The 20,384-nt window shown below is 44.4% G+C and overlaps 1 protein-coding gene across 1 annotated transcript in view; it reads left to right on the forward strand.

Moving 5' to 3' along the window:
* LOC134350315 (EMILIN-1-A-like) overlaps positions 1-20,384 on the forward strand; it is a 108,811-nt gene that overhangs the window by 38,827 nt on the left and 49,600 nt on the right. Inside the window, exon 3 of the mRNA XM_063055358.1 lies at positions 7,932-8,057. Coding sequence (XP_062911428.1) covers positions 7,932-8,057 — 126 coding nt within the window. The remainder of the gene's footprint in view (positions 1-7,931; positions 8,058-20,384) is intronic.

Raw genomic sequence — 20,384 nt, forward strand, 5'->3', positions numbered from 1 at the left:
TCATCTTATACACCTCTATGAGGTCACCTCTCATCCTCCGTCGCTCCAAGGAGTAAAGGCCAAGTGCACTCAACCAGTTCTCATAAGTCATGCTCCCCAATCCAGGCAACATCCTTGTAAATCTCCTCTATACCCTTTCTATAGTTTCTACATCCTCCCTGTAGTGAGGTGACCAGAACTGAGCACAGTACTCCAACTGGGGTCTGATCAGGGTCGTATACAGCTGTAACTTCTTGGCTCATGAACTCAATCCCACGGTTGATGAGGGCCAATGCACTGTATGACTTCTTAACCACAGAGTCAAGCTGTGTAGCAGCTTTGAATGTCCTATGGATTCAGACCCCAAGATCCCTCTGATCCTCTACACTGCCAAGAGCCTTACCATTGATACTATATTCTGCCATCATATTTGACCTACCAAAATGGACTACCTCACACTTATCTGGGTTGAACTCCATCTGCCACTTCTCAGCCCTGTTTTGCATCCTATTGATGTCCTGCTGTAACCTCTGACAGCCCTCCACACTATCCACAACACCCCCAACCTTTGTGTCATCAGCAAATTTACTAACCCATCCCTCCGTTTCCTCATCCAGGTCAACGTGTTTAGTCTCATCACAAAAAATTCAATCAGGGTTGTCAGGCCTGACCTGCCTTTGACAAAGCCATGCTGACTATTCCTAATCATATTATGCCTCTCCAAATGTTCATAAATCCTGCCTCTCAGGATCTTCGCCATCAACATACCAACCACTGAAGTAAGACTCACTGGTCTATAATTTCCTGGGCTATCTCTACAACCTTTCTTGAATGAGGGAACAAAATCTGCAACCCTCCAATCCTCCAGAACATCTCCCACCCCCATTGATGATGTAAAGATTATTGCCAGAGGCTCATTAATCTCCTCCCTCACCTCCCACAGTAGCCTGGGGTACATCTCATCCAGTCCCGGAGACTTATCCAACTTGATGCTTTCCAAAAGCTCCAGCACATCCTCTTTCTTAATGTCTATATGCTCAAGCTTTTCAGTCCACTGCAAGTCATCCCTACAATCAGCAAGATCCTTTTCCGTAGTGAATACTGAAGCAAAGTATTTAGTAAGTACCTCCGGTATGTCCTCCAGTTCCCAACACACTTTTCCACTGTCACACTTGATTGGTCCTAGTCTTTCACGTCTTATCCTCTTGCTGTTCACATACTTGTAGAATGCCTTGGGGTGTTCCCAACCATCGACCCAGCAACCATTATATCCCAACTCTTCTACGGCCCCACCACCCATCGACCTAGCAACCATTGTATCCTAACTCTGCCCCGGCACCACCACCATTCGACCCAGGAATCACTATGTCCCAACTTTGCCCCATACCTATCAACCAAACCACCGCAATGTCCCAACTCTGCCCCAGCCCCATCGAACCAGCAACTATTGTATCCCAACTCTGCAATTCCTATCAGCGGAGTCGCAGCTGATAAAGGCCACTTTGCCCAACGTATTCCCACGACCCATGTAGCCAGCTTTAGGGAACAGTTGTCAGCAAAGGCTCACTATCAGCACTGAGTTTACACCAGCACGGGAATCTGAAATAATAAAATGCCATTTTGTTAGTAATCCAAAGTTAAATTTGAACCATTAAAATATATGCAATGGAATGGAACTTTTTACGCACCTTTCTGTGTGCTCCAGAACTCTGAGGTGCTTGAAAAAATGAGCACGTCACCCTCTGGAGAGATTTAGAAGTGCAGGCTGTAAATAACGTAACTGTGACCCAATAGATTACCATAATGCAGCACAGTGAGGTAATATGTGATCGTACACCACGGTGGGGTAATGAGAGATAATCGTACCCCACGGTGTGGTAATGTGTGATAATCGTACCCCACGGTGTGGTAATGAGAGATAATCGTACTCCACGGTGTGGTAATGTGTGATAATCGTACCCCAAGGTGTGGTAATGAGAGATAATCGTACCCCACGGTGTGGTAATGAGTGATCAAACCCCACGGTGGGGTAATGTGTGATAATCGTACTCTGGGGTATGATTTTGTGTGATAATTGTACACCAAAGTTTGGTAATGAGTGATAATTGTACCCCACGGAGTGGTAATGTGTGATAATTGTACCCCACTGTGGGGTAATGTATGATCGTACCCCACGGTGTTGTAATGTGTGATAATCGTATCCCACGGTGTTGTAATATGTGATAATCGTACTCCAGGGTGTGATATTGTATGATAATTGTACACCAGAGTTTGGTAATGTGTGATAATCGTAGCCCATGGTGTGTTAATGAGAGATAATCACACCCCACGGTGTGGTAATATGTGATCGTATCCCACGATTTGGAAATTTGTGATAATTGTACCCACAGTAGTAAAAGCATTCTGGTTCATTGGTTATAATGGTGGTGTTCAGAGGCAAACAAGTTCTTGGATTGATCTTATTACACACAAAGATGTAAACCTGGATATGTAGCTTCGTGGTGGACCATATCATGTACATACAGTATCATTGTACATACTCCTGTTATTCCATATACAGTATTGTTGTACATACAGTATCATTGTACATAGTCCTGTTTTTCCATATACAGTATCATTGTACATACAGTATCATTGTATAAAATGGCGGAGAAGACTCGATGGGCCGAATGGCCGACTTCTGCTCCTTTGTCTTATGGTCTTATGGTCTTATTGTACATACTCCTGTTTTTCCATATGCAGTATCATTGTACGTACTCCTGTTATTCCATATACAGTATCATTGTACATACAATACAACTTTGGACAGGCATTTCAGTCCAGAATCTTGTACTGATCTTGTCAATTTGTACTAAATATCCTCTTCCTGTGTCTCATCCATATCCCTCCGTGCTCTTCCTATCCATGTGCCAATCTAAAATCCTCTTAAACTCCACTAGATTTCCTGTTTCCTGGCTACCGATTCCAACCACCTACCATTCTCTAAATTGAGTTAACTTGATTTCTTACATCCTTCACACACATGAGGAGTAAAAATCTTTTCATTATGTCTCCATCTAAATGTGCAATGTGCATTCATAGTAATTTATAATAATTAGAACAGTCAATGTAATACAGAGTACACTCATGTCAGCGTAAATTAATCAGTCTGATGGCCCTGTGGAAGAAGCTGTCCCAGAGCCTGTTGGTCCTGGCTTTTATGCTGCACTACTGATTCCCAGATGGTAGCAGCTGGGATAGATTGTGGTTGGGATGGCTTGGGTCCGCAATGATCCTACAGGCCCTTATTACACATCTGTCCTTGTAAATGTCCTGAATCATGGGAAGTTCACAACTACAGATGCACTGCAGTGTCCGCACCACTCAATGCAGAGTCCTGCGATTAAGGGAGGTACAGTTCCCACACCAGGCAGTGGTGCAGCCAGTCAAGATGCTGTCAAATGTGCCCCTGTAGAAAGTTCAAGTTCTCTGCATAACATACCTGCACCTTTAGGTAAGTCTGTGTCTTAGCTATTGCTTTCCTCACGCTTGAGTTCTCTGTGGTGGTGCTGATGTTTTTTTTTCGCTGGTGGGGGAAGGGAAATTGTTGGTCGTTGCCGCTTATACGTGGGAGGGAGGAGCTGGGGGGGGAACTTCAGGGTTCTAACATTTAACTGTTGTTCATTCTTTGGGGGCACTCCTCTGTTTTTGTGGATAGTTACGAAGAAAAAGATGTTTGTTGTATATAGTTCTCTGACATTAAACTGTACCTTTGAACCTTTAAACTTCCCTCTCTGACCTTATAAGCATGTCCTCTGTTGCTTGGCATGTCTATCCTCGAGGAAAGATTCTGAATGCTTTCCCCCGTTACGCTTCTCATAACATTAAAAAAAACTCTTGTCAGCTCTGCCCTGAGCCTCGGGAGAACAACCCATGTTTGCCTGTCCTCTCGTAGCCTCTAATCCAGGCTACCCTCCCCACAGTCTTTACATTCTTCCTAGAAAGGGGTGGCCACAACTGCACACAATACTCCACAAGTGTGGTCTGATTAAAGTTTTATACAACTACAATATAACCTCCAACTCTTGTACTCCAGCATATTTTACAATCTTATCTACTTTCAGTGATGCATGGTCCTGAACCCCAAGACCCTTCTGTACCTCAGTGCTGTTAAGAGGTCTATCATTAACTGTATACTTTCTCCTTTCATTGACCTCCCAAAGGGCAACACCTCACACTTGCCCAGATTAAACTCCATCTGCCCCATCTCTCCCCAAATCTGTAACTGCATCTCAGATGTCCCTGTACATTAATATGCCCCACGTTCCTTTCACTATCGTCCAAATCCTTCTCCTCGGTAAATACCAGTACCAAGTACTCATATGGTACTTCAGCCACTTGCCCTGACTCCAAATACAAATTCCCTCCTTTATCCCTGAGTGACCTAGTTTTCTCAATATCAGTGTAAAACGCTTTGGGATTCTCACTGATCCTACTCACCAAGCCTCATCAAGACAAACACACACAAGACTGTTCTCTTCTTAAGGAGCTCCATCTCATCTGCAATGGAGCTTTGTCAGGGAGAGTCACCACCTTCCTCAATCTCCCCTCAGTCTTCTGGGAAATTCCCTGCTGCTCAGGGAAGTACAGTTCTTCAATGCTTTCACTAGGCAAATACTCCATCGGTTTGTGTCCTTCCCGAAACATTCGAACTCGCCCCAGCCCTGAATGTGTCAACACTTTCAAAAGATCCCTCAACTGCCTCCTGTCGTTCCATCACAGTCTCCTTCTTTTCCTGGATCGTCTCCAATCTCGCACATGCCATAACCATAACAGAAATCTTTCCCCTAACTATATTCTGGTGTAATCAATAGACACTATTTCTAATTGCCAACTCTGTCAGAAGTCAGTTAACTGAATAGGCTGTGGTTTGTGTGACGGGAACATTTGTATTTAGCAGTCCATTTCAGCACTGACGAAAAATGATCCTTGTTGATACAGCTGTCCTTTGGATTTCAGTTGCCTTCCTTGCTCATATTGATATAACCTCCAACTCTTTTTCACCAAATATTGAGGACTGTTCATTACAAGTATATTCTTTATATTTCTCCAATGAACCTCTGGATTAGGAGCAGGAGTAGGCCTGTTCCACCATTCAATGAAAGATTATGGTTGATCGAATTGGAACCTCAGCATCCCATCTCCAAAATCCTGTGACACCTTTGCTCCAACTACATCTGCCTTTCAAAGTGTCTGCTTGCACCACCTCTTGATGAAGACAGTTTCCAGGATTAGAGCATGGGGGAATAATTTTTTACCTCATGCGCGCGTGGGTGATCCTTGGTCTCAATTTCCCCATGACCAGACATCCTCTCCACAAGGCCTCTCTGGGCCGATTACATTATGATGAAGTTTCCTCTCACTTTCTTAAACAAGTAGATTTAAACCTCACGCACGGCAGTGGGGAAGAAGTTATTGTTGAACCTTGGTGGGTGAGTCTTCAGGTTCGTGTACCTCCTGCCAGATGGCAGTATTGAGAAGAGGATATAGATGGTGAGGTCCCTGATGATGAATGTCTCCTTCTTGAGAACTGTAGCGGTAATGAAACTTGAACTGAGCCCACCACTCTCATCTTGTCCTGTACAAGAGCTCCCACCACTCTCATCTCGTCCCGTACAGGAGTTCCCACCACTCTCACATCGTCCCGTACGGGAGTTCCCACCACTCTCATCTCATCCCATACGGGAGTTCCCACCACTCTCATCTCATCCCGTACAGGAGTTCCCACCACTCTCATCTCGTCCCGTACGGGAGTTCCCACCTCTCTCATCTCATCCCGTACAGGAGTTCCCACCACTCTCATCTCGTCCCGTACGGGAGTTCCCACCACTCTCATATTGTCCTGTACAGGAGCTCCCACCACTCTCATCTCGTCCCGTATGGGAGATCCCACCGCTCTCATCTCGTCCCGTACGGAAGTTCCCACCACTCTCATCTCGTCCTGTACAGGAGATCCCACCACTCTTATATTGTCCTGTACAGGAGTTCCCATACCAGGCCACAATGCATCGGTCACTGTACATCTGTAGGAATTTGTCAGTTTTGATGACGTGACATGTTAAATCTCCTTTTAAACTCCTGCGAAAGTAGAGATCCAGCTGCCTTCCTGTAATATGGAGACCAGAACTGATGGTACTCGAGCTGTGAGCAAACCAAAACCTTATATAGCTGCTCTTTGACTTCCTAACTTTATACTCAATGTCCCAACCAAGTGTACCGTATGCCATCTTTACCATCCTGTCTACTTGTGCTCTTAAATGTAGTGATTGGATTTGACACTGTTACTTCCTTTAGCAACTCATCCTCTCTGCAAAAAAAAACTCATTAAATCCACTTTAGAAATGGCAGGATTCTTAGGAGCACTGACATACAGAGGGATTTTGGGTCACAAGTCCGAGAGCTCTCCGAAAGTGGTAACGCAAGTAGATAGGGAGTGAAGAAGGCAGACAGGCCACTTGCATTCATCAGTTGGAGCACTGAGTAGTGAAATCAGGAAGTCATGTCACAGCTACAGAAAACTTTTTTCAGCCACATTTGAATGGTGTGCAGTTCTGGTCACCCAATTACAGGAAGGGTGTGGAGACTTTGGAGAAGAGGTAGAAGGGTTTCACCAGGATTAGAACAGATAAAGTAGAAAACATGAACACAAGAAGGTTTGCCTGAAGTAGGGTGTGACTGGGTGTCCAAAGGACTTCTCCAGCCGGGAGTAACGGCACTGGGGCTGCCAGCTCTCAGGTATTGTGCCTTGTTGAGTCTTGTTGACGACATTTCCCATCCAGGTGCAGATCCGGATTTCACCAGGAGTTGTGGGGATTGTGGTACAAGGCACCATTCTCCAGTGCATTCTGAAAATAAATACCTGCTTCTCCAACTTTGCAATGGCCATCTCCACTAGAAACCCTGTGAAGCCACTCAGGCCACATTACTTGGACCTCTTGTACCTAATAGAGTAGCCACTGAGTGTATGTTCATGGTCTTCTGATGTTGTAGTCCATCCACTTCAAGGTTCAAAGTGCTGAGCGTTCAGAAATACTCTTCTGCACACCATGGTTGTAGCATGTGGTTATTTGAGTTACTGTCGCCTTTGTCAGCTTGAAGCAGTCTGGCCATTTTACTCCGACCTCTCTCATTAACAAAGCATTTCTGCCCACAGAACTGCTACTCACTAGACTTCTTTTCCACCATTCTCTGTCCGCTCACTTGATGTTTTATTTTTCTGTTTTTCATACTGTTCTCTGTAAACTCTGGAGATTTTTATATGAAAATCCCAGGTGATCAGCAGTTTCTGAGATACTCAAACCACCCCACCTGGCACCAACAATTATTCCACAGTCAAAGTCACTTACATCACAGTTCTTGGCCAGTCCTGATGAAGGATCTCAACCCAAAACATCGACTGTACTCTTTTCCATAGATACTGCCTGGCCTGCTGAGTTTCCCAGCATTTAGTGTGTGTTGCTTGGATTTCCAGCATCTGCAGATTTTTCCAAGTTTGGAATCCCATTTCTTCTCCACTCTGAACCACTGAACCTCTTGACCATGTTTGCATGCTTGTATGCTTTGAGTTGCTGCCACGCGATTGGCTGATTAAATATTAACAAGCAGATGTACAGGTGTAGCTAATAAAGTGACCACTGATTGTACTTTTCAGCTCAATTAAGTCTAACTTTTCAAATTGTGCAAGTGTGGAACGAGCTGCCAGTGGAAGCAGTGGATATGCAACATCTGGGCAGAAAGATGGATGACAGGGGTAGGGAAGGCTATGGTTCAGATGCAGGTCAATGAAACGAGACAGAATAACAGCTCAGCATGTAGATGGGCTGAAGAGCATGCAGCAGTGGTCTATGACTCAACTATTCTGAAGCTGTTTTGAGGGGTTTGTACTCAGGTCTAATTTATCTTGTTTTTGACAGGAACTGGTGCGCTTATGTGGTGACACGAACGGTGTCCTGTGTCATAGAGGATGGTGTGGCAACATACGTCAGGCCAGAGTATCAGCCCTGTGGATGGGGCCAGATGCAGTGCTCACGGACAGTGAGGTAAGTATTTTAATGACATCTCCTAAAGTTAGTTAATGGGTTATAGCAGCGGCAGACAAGAATGTCCAATGCCCATGACTGGGACATAATGCCTGTTGATGAGAGGTCAGCGGCTGTCTTTTCCTCTCACTATTCCCATCACAGAGCCATACAGCATGGAAACAGGCCATTCAGCCCGACTCGTCCATGCTAATTGTGTTTCTCATCTTCCTGTATTTGGCCCATAGCCCTCTAATTGTCTCCTGTCTCCAAGTCCAGGCAGCATCCTCTGTGCTCTTTGTAGCATTTTTCATATTTGGTTCAGTTCAGTGCTTTGAGCAGCGCACACTGCACAGCATTGGGGAAAGTTATTGTCGGAGATGTAATTGGAAAGGCAGGGACTGTCAAGGCATTGTTATCATGGCTTTGTCTGTGTATCGCAAATCCAAATGAGGTTTTGAAGAAAAGACCATGAAGAGTGAAGTGGGGAGGGGATGGATGTTGTCTACATGAACTTTGGCAAGGCCTTTGACTAGGTTTATCATGAGCTAGCCAATTGAATACAAAATTGGCTTAGTTATCTTTCAGACTTGAGGCCTGTTACCAGTGCTGTACCACAGGGATTGGTGCTGGGTCCACTGATGCTTGTTATCTATATGAACTATTTGACACCAGAATTAGTGATGTTGTGGACAGTGAAGGAGGTTATCTAAGATTAAGATTACAACACAATCTAGATGGAATGACCATCAAGTGGGAGGTTTTTCCTCCCACTAGTCCTCCATTTTTTGTTCACCCATGTGCTTACCTAAGTGTTTCCAAAATTCCGTCATGTATATGTCTCTAGCACCATCCTTGTAGTGTGTTCCATGCATTTACCACTCTCTCACCTACCTCTGACATCTCCCCTTTACTTTCCTCCAGCCACCTTTAAATTCTGTCTCTCATATTAGCCATTGCCACTGGATGTCTGCTCTATCTATGCCTTTTATCATCTTAAATCATGTCATCTCTCATCCTCCTTCACTCCAAAGAGAAAAAGCTCTGTATCACTCACTCTATCCTCACAGGACATGCTGTCTAATCCAGGCAGCATTCAGGGAAATCTCCTTTACATCCTCTCTAAAGCTTCCACATCCTTCCTATAATGAGCCAACTAGCATTAAACACAATATTCCAAGTGTGGTCTAACGAGTGTTTTATAGATCTACAATATTACCTTGTGGCTCTTGAAATTAATCACCATAAGAGCATAAGATATAAGAGCAGAATTAGGCCATTTGGCCTGTCGAGTCTGCTCTGCCATTGCATCATGGCTGATCCAATTTTCATCTCGGTACCAATCTCCTGCCTTCACCCCATATCCCTTCATACCCTGACCAATAAAGAATCTATCAACCTCTGCCTTAAATAAACACAAAGTCTTGGCCTCCACAGCTGCCTATGGCAAAGAATTCCAGAGATTCACCAAGAAAGAAATTCCACCTCATCTCTGGTCTAAAAGGACATCTCTCTATTCTGAGGCTGTGCCCTCTGGTCTTAGGCTCTCCCATCATAGGAAACATCCTCTCCACATCCACTCTATCCAGGCCTTTCACCATTCAAAGGGTTTCAATTAGGTCACCCAGCCATCAAACACTCTTCATATGACAAGCCATTCAATCCTGGAATCATTTTTATGAACCTCCTTTGAACATTCTTCAGTTTCAGCTTTTCCTTTTGAAGATAAGGGGCTCAAAACTGCTCACAATTCTCAAGGTGAGGCCTCACCAGTGCTTTATAAAGTCTCAACATTACATCCTTGCCTTTATATTCTAGTCCTCTTGAAATGAATGCTAACATTGCATTTGCCTTCCTCAGCATAGACTCAACCTGCAAATTAATCTTTAGATTGTTCGGCACAAGGACTCTGACCCTTTGTACCTCAGACTTTTGAATTTTCTCTCCATTTAGAAAATAATCAGCCTTTTCATTTCTCCTACCAAAGTGCATGACCATACACTTCTCAACACCGTATTCCATTTGCTATTTCTTTGCCCATTCTCTTAATCTGTCTAAGTCTTTCTGTAGCCTCTCTACTTTCTCAGAACTACCTGCCCCTCCACCTATCTTCGTATCGTCTGCAAACTTTGAAACAAAGACATCAATTCCATCATCCAAATCATTGACATATAATGTAAAAAGAATCGGTCCCAACATAGACCCCTGTGGAACAATGTTAGTCACTGGCAGCCAACCGGAAAAGGCTCCCTTTATTCCCACACATTGCCTCCAGCTAATCAGTCACAGCTTTAACATTGCTAGAATCTTTCCTGTAATACCATGGTCCTGTAGTTGATTAAGCAGCCTTGCATGTGGCACATTGTCAAAGGCCTTCTGGAAATCCAAGTACACGACATCAGTCGATTCTCATTTTGTCTCTCCTGCTTGTTATTTCTTTAAAGAATTCCAATAGATTTGTCAGGAAAGATTCAGAAACCATGCCTACTTTATCATGTGCCTCGACTCCAAAAACCACATCCAACCAATCAACTAACATTTTCCCAACCACTGAGTTCAGTCTAACTGGCCTATAATTCCCTTTTGTCTGCCTCTATCCCTTCTTGAAGAGTGAAGTGACTTTTGCAATTTTCCAGTCTTCTGGAACCATTCCATAATCTAGTGACTCATGAAAGATTGTTACTAATGCCTCCATAACCTCTTCAGCACCTCATTCAGATCCCTGGGATGTACACCATCTGGTCCAGGTGATTTATCTACCTTCAGACCTTTCAGTTTCCCAAGGATCTTCTCTCTAGTAATGGTAACCACACACTTCATGAGCCCTGACACCTGGAACTTCCACCAAACTGCCAGTGTCTTCTAAGTGAACACGAAAGCAACATACTTATTCTGTTCATCTACCATTTCCTTGTACCCAATTACTACCTCTCCAGCATCGTTTTCCAGCAGTCAGAAATCCACCCTTGCCTCCATAAGACCATAAGACATAGGAGCAGAATTAGCCATTCGGCCCATCAAGTTTGCTCTGCCATTCCATCATGGCTGATCGCGGATCCCACTCAACCCCATTCATCTGCCTTCTCACCGTAGGGAGGTGCCAGAGGATTGGAGAATGGCAAATGTAGCTCTCTTGTTTAGAATAGAATAGGATAGTACAGCACAGTACAGGCCCTTCGACCCACATTGTTGTGCCGACCCTCAAACCCTGCCTCCCATATAACCCCCCACCTTAAATTCCTCCATATACCTGTCTAGTAGTCTCTTAAAAAAGGTAATAGGGAGAATCCTGGGAACTACAGACCGGCGAGTCTTATGTTGGTGGTCTGCAAACTATGGAAAGGATTCTTAAAGATAGGATCTATGAGCATTTGGAGAAGTACAATCTATTCAACGATAGTCAACATGACTTTGTGAAGGGAAGGTCGTGCCTCACGAGCCTAATTGAGTTTTTTGAAGAGGTAACAAAAGAAATTGATGAGGGTAGGGTGGTAGATGTGGTTGACATGGATTTTAGCAAGGCATTTGACAAGCTCCCCCACGAGAGACTCATCCAGAAAGTCATGAGGCATGAGATCAGTGGAACATTGGCTGTTTGGATAAAAAATTGGCTTAAAGGAAGAAAGCAGAGGGTAGTAGTGGAAGGAAAGTATTCTGCCTGGAGGTCGGTGACTAGTGGAGTGCCGCAGGGATCTGTCCTGTGACCCTGCTCTTTGTGATTTTTATAAATGACCTTTGATGAAGAGGTGGAAGGATGGGTGAGTAAGTTTGCGGATGACGCGAAGATTGGAGGAGTTGTGGATGGAGCTGTAGGTTGTCGAAGGTTACAAGATGATATAGACAGGATGCAGAGTTGGGCAGAAAAGTGGCAGTTGGAGTTCAATCCTGATAAGTGTGAGATGATGCATTTTGGAAGGACAAACCAGAAGGCTGAGTACAGGGTTAATGGTCGGTTACTTAAGAGTGTGGATGAACAGAGGGACCTTGGGGTTCAAATCCATACATCTCTCAAGGTCGCTGCACAGATTGATAGGATAGTTAAGAAAGCCTATGGGATGCTAGGCTTCATTAATAGGGGGATTGAGTTCAAGAGTAGAGAGGTCATGTTACAACTCTACAAATCTCTGGTGAGACCACACTTAGAGTATTGTGTTCAGTTCTGGTCACCTCATTATAGGAAAGATGTGGAAGCTATGGAGAGGGTGCAGAGGAGATTTACCAGGATATTGCCTGGATTGGAAAACAAGTCTAATGAGGCAAGCTTAGCAGAGCTGGGATTTTTTCTCTTTGGAGTGTAGAAGGATGAGAGGGGACTTGATAAAGGTCTACAAGATTATGAGAGGCATAGATAGGGTGGCTAGACAGTACCTGTTTCCCAGGGCATGAATAGCAAACACCAGAGGCCATATGTACAAAGTTAAGGGAGGGAAGTTTAAGGGAGACATCAGGGGTAAGTTTTTTTACACAGAGGGTTGTGGGTGCCTGGAATGACTTGCCAGGGATGGTGGTCGAGGCTAAAACATTAGGGGTATTTAAGAGCTTCTTGGTCAGGCGCACAGATGAAAGAAAAATAGAGGGCTATAGGGTAGTGTAGGTTTAGTACTTTTTATTTTAGGAATATATGGGTGGGCACAACATCGAGGGCCAAAGGGCCTGTACTGTGCTGTAGTATTCTAGTATCCTTTGATGCTCTGACCAATCAGGAAGTGATCAACTTCCGCCTTAAATATACCCATGAACTTGGCCTCTACCGCAATCTGTGGCAGAACATTCCACAGATTCACTACTCTCTGGCTAAAAAAAAATTCTCCTTACCTCTGTACTAAAAGGTTGCCCCTCAATTTTGGGGCTGTGCTCTCTAGTTCATATTCTCTCCACATCCACCCTATCTAGTCCTTCCAACATTCGGTAGCTTTCAATGAGATCCCCGCGCATTCTTCTAAATTCTGGTGAGTACAGGCCCAAAGCTGCCAAATGCTCCTCAAATCTTAACCCCTTCATTCCGGGAATAATCTGGACTCTCTCCAATGACAACACATCTTTTCTGAGATATGGGGCCCAAAACTGCTGACAATACTCCAAGTGCCTCTCTTTTACACCTTATGTATCTTAAGAAACTTTTGGTATCCTCTTTATTTATATTGGCTAGCTTACTTTCATATTCCATCTTTAACTAATTAATGACTACTTAGTTGCCTTCTGTTGGTAATTAAAAGCTTTCCAATCCTCTAACTTCCCACTAATTTTTTCTATGTTATATGCCTTCTCTTTGGCTTTTATATTGATTTTGACTTCTCTTGTTAGCCTTGGTTGTATCGTCTTGCCTTTAGAATACTTCTTCCTCTTTGGGATGTATATATCCCGTGTCGTCCAAATTGCTTCCAGACCTCCAACCATTGCTGCTCTGCTGTTCCTCCTGCCAGTGTTCTTTGCCAATCAATTCTGGCCAACTCTTCCCTCATGCTTCTGTAATTCCTTTTACTCCACTGTTATACTGATACATCCGACTTCTCAAATTCTCTCTCTCCTTCTCAAATTTCAGGGTGAATTGATCACTTACCCCAGAGGGTTGTTTTAGCTTAAGCTACCTGATGAGAGAGGAAGGATGAGGAACCTAACTGTGGCACCGTAGTCCAGGGAGGGAGGAAAGAAGAGAAATGTAATGATAATTGGGGATAATATAGTCAGGGGAATAGACAGAGTTCTCTGTCATGAGTATAGAGTGTCCCAAGTGCCTGCCTGGTGCCTGGGTTCAGGACATCAAATCTGACCTACAGAGGAATTTGCAGTGGCAAGGGTAAGAGCCAGTTGTGAGGTCCATGTGAATACCAACGACATAGGTTGAACAAGGAAAGAGGTTCTGCTGAGGGAATTTGAGCAGCTAGGGACTAAATTAAAGAGCAGAACCAAAAAGGTGGTAATCTCTGAGTCACGTGCAAATTGGCATTGGGTCAAGACGATTACAGACTTAAATGCGTGGCTCAAGGATTGGTGTGGGAGAAGTGGGTTTGAATTCATGGAAAATTGGCACCAGTATTGGGGAAGGAGGGAGCTGTACCAATGGGACGGGCTCCACCTGATCTGTGATGGGACCTGGATCCTGGCGAATTGCATAACTAGGAATGTGGGTAGGGCTTTAAACCAAACAGTAGGAGGGGTGGGTTCAACAGATTGGAGAAGTATGGATAAAGTAAAAAAAAAAGTGTGGATAAAGATAAAGAAAAAACAAAAGATAAAAAAAGAGAAAAGGAAGAATGGAATGAAGAAAAGTCATGCAAAAGTGTAAAAGATTACAAGTTTTAAAAGCACAATGAGTGTAGGGACAACACACACAAAAAATGCTGGTGAACGCAGCAGGCCAGGCAGCATCTATAGGAAGAGGTACAGTCGACGTTTCAGGCTGAGACCCTTCATCAGGGCTAACTGAAAGAAGAGATAGTAAGAGATTTGAAAGTGGGAGGGGGAGGGGGAGATCCAAAATGATAGGAGAAGACAGAAGGGGGAGGGATGGAGCTAAGAGCTGGACAGTTGATGGGCAACCCATCCTCTGGGCTTCCCCCCTCCCCTTTTCTTTCTCCCTAGGCCTCCCATCCCATGATCCTCACCCTTCTCCAGCCTCGTATCCCGTTTGCCTATCAACTTTCCAGCTCTTAGTTCCATCCCTACCCCTCCTGTCTTCTCCTATCATTTTGATAGGAGTTGTGTGTTGCTTGAATTTCTAGCATCTGCAGATTTCTTTGTGTTTGCATTTTAAATGTAAGGGCACTTTATTTACACAATGAATGTATGGGCACTTTATCTGAATGCCCATAGTATTTGAAATAAGTAAAAGATTACAAGTTTTAAAGCACAATGAGTGTAAGGGCACTTTGTCCGAATGCCCTTAGTATTCAAAACAAGGTCAGTGAACTTGTGGCACAAATCAGTGCAAAGGGGTATGATTTAGTGGCCATTACAGAGACGTGGTTGCAGGGGGGAAGAGGATTGGAAATCAAATATCCAAGGATATCAGGTAATCCCGAAGGATAGGCAGGAAGGTAAGGGAGATGGCGCTCTAAATTAAGGATGAGATTGGGTGATAGTGAGAGATGATATAAGATCTAAGGAGCAGAATGTTGAATCCATCTGGGTAGAGATTAGGAATAGTAAAGGGAAAAAAATCAGTGGTGGGAGTTGTCTATTGGTCACCGAATAATAACATTACAGTGACACAGTCAATAAACAGAAATATCTGAGGCATGTAAGAATGGAACAGCAGTTATCATGAGGGATTTAGCTTGCACATAGATTGGGTGAATCAAGTTGGTCGAGGCAGTCTTGAGGGAGACTTCATAGAATGTATCCCTGATGGCTTTCTTGAACAGCATGTTACTGAACCTACAAGGGAATGTGTTATCTTAGATCTGGTGGTCTGCGATGAGACTGGTAAAATTAATGATCTTGTAGTTAAGGATCCTCTTGGAAAGAGTGACCACAGTATGATTGAATTTCTCGTACAAATAGAGGGGGCAGTAATTCAATCAAAAACCAGTGTACCATGCCTAAACAATGGAGACTACAATGGGATGAGGGAGGATTTGGCTAGTAGAGACTGCGTGCAGTTCTGGTCTCCTTACTTGAGGAAGGATATACTGGCTTTGGAGGCAGTGCAGAGGACGTTCACCAGGTTGAGTCCAGAGATGAGGGGGTTAGACCATGAGGAGAGATTGAGTCACCTGGGACTGTACTTGCTGGAATTCAGAAGAAGGACAGGAGATCTTACAGAAACATATAAAATTATGAAAGAGATAGATAAGATAGAAGCCGGAAAGTTGTTTCCACTGGTATGTGAGACAAGAACAAAGGGACATAGCCTCAAGATTTGGGGGAGTAGATTTAGGATGAAGATGAGGAGGAACTACTTTTCTCAGAAAGTGAATTTCCAACCCTCTGTGAAGTTCTCTGCCCAATGAAACAGTTGAGGCTACCACAGTAAATATATTTAAGACAAGGTTGAATAGATTTTTGCACAGTAGGGGAATTAAGGGTTATGGGGAAAAGGCAGGTAGGTGAAGATGAGTCCATGGCCCAATCAGCTGGGATTTTATTGAATGGTGGAGCAGGCTCGATGGGCCAGATATCCTATTCCTGCTCCTATTTCTTATGTTCTTCTGTTCTCATAATCAATTCTGTTTCATTGCATAACACGCAGTCCAGAACAGCTGGTCCCCTAATGGGCTCAAACACAAGCTGCACTAAAAAGCCATCTCATAGGCATTCCAGAAATTCCCCCTCTCGGAATCCCACACCAACCCGCTTTTCCCAATGTACCTGCATATTGAAATCCTCTGTGACGATTGTAACATAGCCCTTTTGGCATGCATTTTCTATCTCCCGTTGTAATTTGTAGACCACGTCCTTACTACCGATTGGGGGCTTGCATAAAACTCCCATTAGGGTCTTTTTACCCTTGCAGTTCCTTAGCTCTATCCACAATGATTCAACACCTGCCAACCCTATGTCACCTCTTTCTAATAATTTGACTTCACTTTTTACCAACAGAGCAACACCACCCCTTCTGCCTTCCTTCCTATCCTTTTGATATAATGTGTATCCCTGGACATTGGGCTTCCATCTGAAACCTTCATTCAGCCACGATTCAGTGATGCCTACAACATCATACAAGCCAACGTGTAACTGTGCTACAAGTTCGTCAACCGTATTCTGTGTACTGTGCACATTCAAATATAACACCTTCAGTCCTGCGTTCACACATTTTGATTTTGTCCACCTTTTACATTGCAACTCATCCTGTTGACTGAAATTTTGCCTAACACTAGCCTCGCTTTGCTAGCTGTCTCACTGCACACTCCTTTTTGTAAGTCAACTACCTCAGCACTGTCACTCTGGTTCTCACCCCGCTGCCAAATTAGTTTAAATCCTTCCTAACAACTCGAGTTAACCTGCCTACAAGGATATTGAACCTCCTTAGTTCAGATGTAACCCATTCCTCTTGTACAGGTCATATCTACCCCAGAAGAGATCCCAATGATCCATAAATAGAACATAGTACTGTACAGCACAGTACAGGCCATTCGGCCCACAATGTTGTGCCGACCCTCAAACACTGCCTCCCATATAAGCCCCCACCTTAAACTCCTCCATATACCTGTCTAGTAGTCTCTTAAATTTCACTAGTGTATCTGCCTCCACCACTGACTCAGGCAGTGTATTCCACGCACCAACCACTCTCTGAGTAAAAAACCTTCCTCTAATATCCCCCTTGAACTTCCCACCCCTTACCTTAAAGCCATGTCCTCTTGTATTGAGCAGTGGTGCCCTGGGGAAGAGGCGCTGACTGATCACTCTATCTATTCCTCTTATTATCTTGTACACCTCTATTATGTCTCCTCTCATCCTCCTTCTCTTCAAAGAGTAAAGCTCTAGCTCCCTTAGTCTCTAATCATAATGCATACTCTCTAAACCAGGCAGCATCCTGGTAAATCTCCTCTGTACCCTTTCCAATGCTTCCACATCCTTCCTATAGTGAGATGACCAGAACTGGACACAGTACTCCAAGTGTGGCCTAACCAGAGTTTTATAGAGCTGCATCATTACCTCACAACTCTTAAACTCTATCCCTCGACTTATGAAAGCAAACACCCCATAAGCTTTCTTAACTACCCTATCCACCTGTGAGGCAACTTTCAGGGATCTGTGGACATGTACCCCGAGATCCCTCTGCTCCTCCACACTACCAAGTATCCTGCCATTTACTTTGTACTCTGCCTTGGAGTTTGTCCTTCCAAAGTGTACCACCTCACACTTATCCGGGTTGAACTCCATCTGCCACTTCTCAGCCCACTTCTGCATCCTAGCAATGTCTCTCTGCAATCTTTGACAATCCTCTACACTATCTACAACAACACCAACCTTTGTGTCGTCTGCAAACTTGCCAACCCACCTTACTACCCCGACATCCAGGCCCATGCAACAGTTCCTCAGCCATGCATTCACCCGCCAGCTCATCCTATTGTTATATGACAGTGGCAGAAATCAAGAGATTACTTCCATGGAAGTCCCGTTTCTCAGTTTTATACCTAGCTCCCTAAAAATTTTCTTCAGAACCTCCTCACCTTGCCTACCTATGTCATTGCCAAGACTTCTGGCTGCTCACACCCCACCCTTGAGAATACCATGGACCCTATCTGAGACATCCCTGATCTGGGCACCAAGGAGGCAACATACTATTCAGAAAGTCAGAAGGCATGGAATCCAGGGAAGTTTGGCCAGGTGGATTCAGAATTGGCTTGCCTGAAGAAAGCAGGGGGTCGTGGTGGAGGGAGTACATTCGGAATGGAGGGTTGTGACTAGTGGTGTCCCACAAGGTTCGGTTCTGGGACCTCTACTTTTCGTGATTTTTATTAACGACCTAGATGTGGGGGTAGAAGGGTGGGTTGGCAAGTTTGCAGACGACACAAAGGTTGGTGATGTTGTAGATAGTATAGACGATTGTTGAAGATTGCAGAGAGACATTGATAGGATGCAGAAGTGGGCTGAGAAGTGGCAGATGGAGTTCAATTCGGAGAAGTGTGAGGTGGTACAATTTGGAAGGACAAACTCCAAGGCAGAGTACAAAGTAAATGGCAGGATACTTGGTAGTGCGGAGGAGCAGAGGGATCTGGGGGTACATGTCCACAGATCCCTGAAAGTTGCCTCACAGGTGGATAGGGTAGTTAAGAAAGCTTATGGGGTGTTAGCTTTCATAAGTCCAGGGACAGAATTTAAGAGTCGCAATGTAATGATGCAGCTCTATAAAACATTGGTTAGGCCACACTTGGAGTACTGTGTCCAGTTCTGGTCACCTCACTATAGGAAGGAGGTGGAAGTATTGGAAAGGGTACAGAGGAGATGTACTGGTTTAGAGAGTATGGATTATGATCAGAGATTAAGGGAGTTAGGACATTACTCTTTAGAGAGGAAGAGGATGAGAGGAGAAATGATAGAGGTGTACAAGATATTAAGAGGAATAGATAGAGTGGACAGCCAGTGCCTCTTCCCCAGGGCACCACTGCTCAATACAAGAGGACATGGCTTTAAGGTAAGGGGTGGGAATTTCAAGGGAGATATTAGAGGAAGGTTTTTTACTCAGAGAGTGGTTGGTGCGTGGAATGCACTGCCTGAGTCAGTGGTGGAGGCAGATACACTAGTGAAATTTAAGGTGGGGGCTTATATGGGAGGCAGGGTTTGAGGGTCGGCACAACAATGTGGCCAAAGGGCCTGCACTGTGCTGTACTATTCTATGTTCACTATGTTCTATGTTCTCTAGATGTCTCTATTGTGCCCACAGAACCTCGTTTCTATTCCTCTGATGAAGGAATCCCCTATCAACACTGCAGTTCTCTTCACCTCTCTGCTCTTCTGAGCCCTAACACCAGACTCAGTGCCAGAGACCCGGTCACTGTGGCTCCCCCCGGAAGGTCATCCCCCTCAACAGTATCTAAAGTGTTATACTTATTATTGAGGGAATGGCCACAGGTGTACTCTGTACTGGCTGTTCATTTCCCCTCCTCCTCTTAACTGTCACCCAGTTACCTGTCTCCTGCAACCTAGGGGTGACTACCTCCCTGTAGCTCCTATCACCTCCTCGTTCTCCCATATGAGTCAAAGATCATCGAGCTGCAGCTCCAGTTCCTCCGTACGTCTCTCAGGAGCTGCAACCTGGTGCAGATGTGCTTATCCAGGAGACTGGAGGTCTCTCCGACTTTCCAGAGTACGATACATTGTCCCTGGAGCCATTCTGGCTAAACCACTGTGCCCTAACAGACGAGGAATGAACAAGTAAGAACGGAGAGACAGTAACTTACAAGATGAAGAGCAACAGGATAAGATGTGAGAGAATAGGACCTATCAAATGTGACAGGGGAAAAGTATGTATGGAACTGGAGGAGATAGCTGAGGTACTTAATGAGTACTTTGCGTCAGTATTCACAATGGAAAAGGATCTTGGTGATTGTAGGGATGACTTATTGTGAATTGAAAAGCTTGAGCAAATAGACATTAAGAAAGAGGATGTGCTAGAGTTTTTGGAAAGCATCAAGTTGGATAAGTCTCCAGGATTGAATGAAATGTACCCCAGGCTACTGTGGGAGGTGAGGGAGGAGATTGCTGAGCCTCTGGCGATGATCTTTGCGTCATCAAGGGGTCAGGTGTGATTACGGAGGATTGGAGGGTTGCAGATGTTTTTCCCTTATTCAAGAAAGGGAGTAGAGATAGCCCAGGAAATTATAGACCAGTGAGTCTTACTTCAGTAGTTGGTAAGTTGATGGAAAAAGTCCTGAGAGGTAGGATTTATGAACATTTGGAGAG

Source organism: Mobula hypostoma, chromosome 8, assembly GCF_963921235.1.
Source record: "Mobula hypostoma chromosome 8, sMobHyp1.1, whole genome shotgun sequence".
In the NCBI taxonomy this organism is placed as follows: domain Eukaryota; kingdom Metazoa; phylum Chordata; class Chondrichthyes; order Myliobatiformes; family Myliobatidae; genus Mobula; species Mobula hypostoma.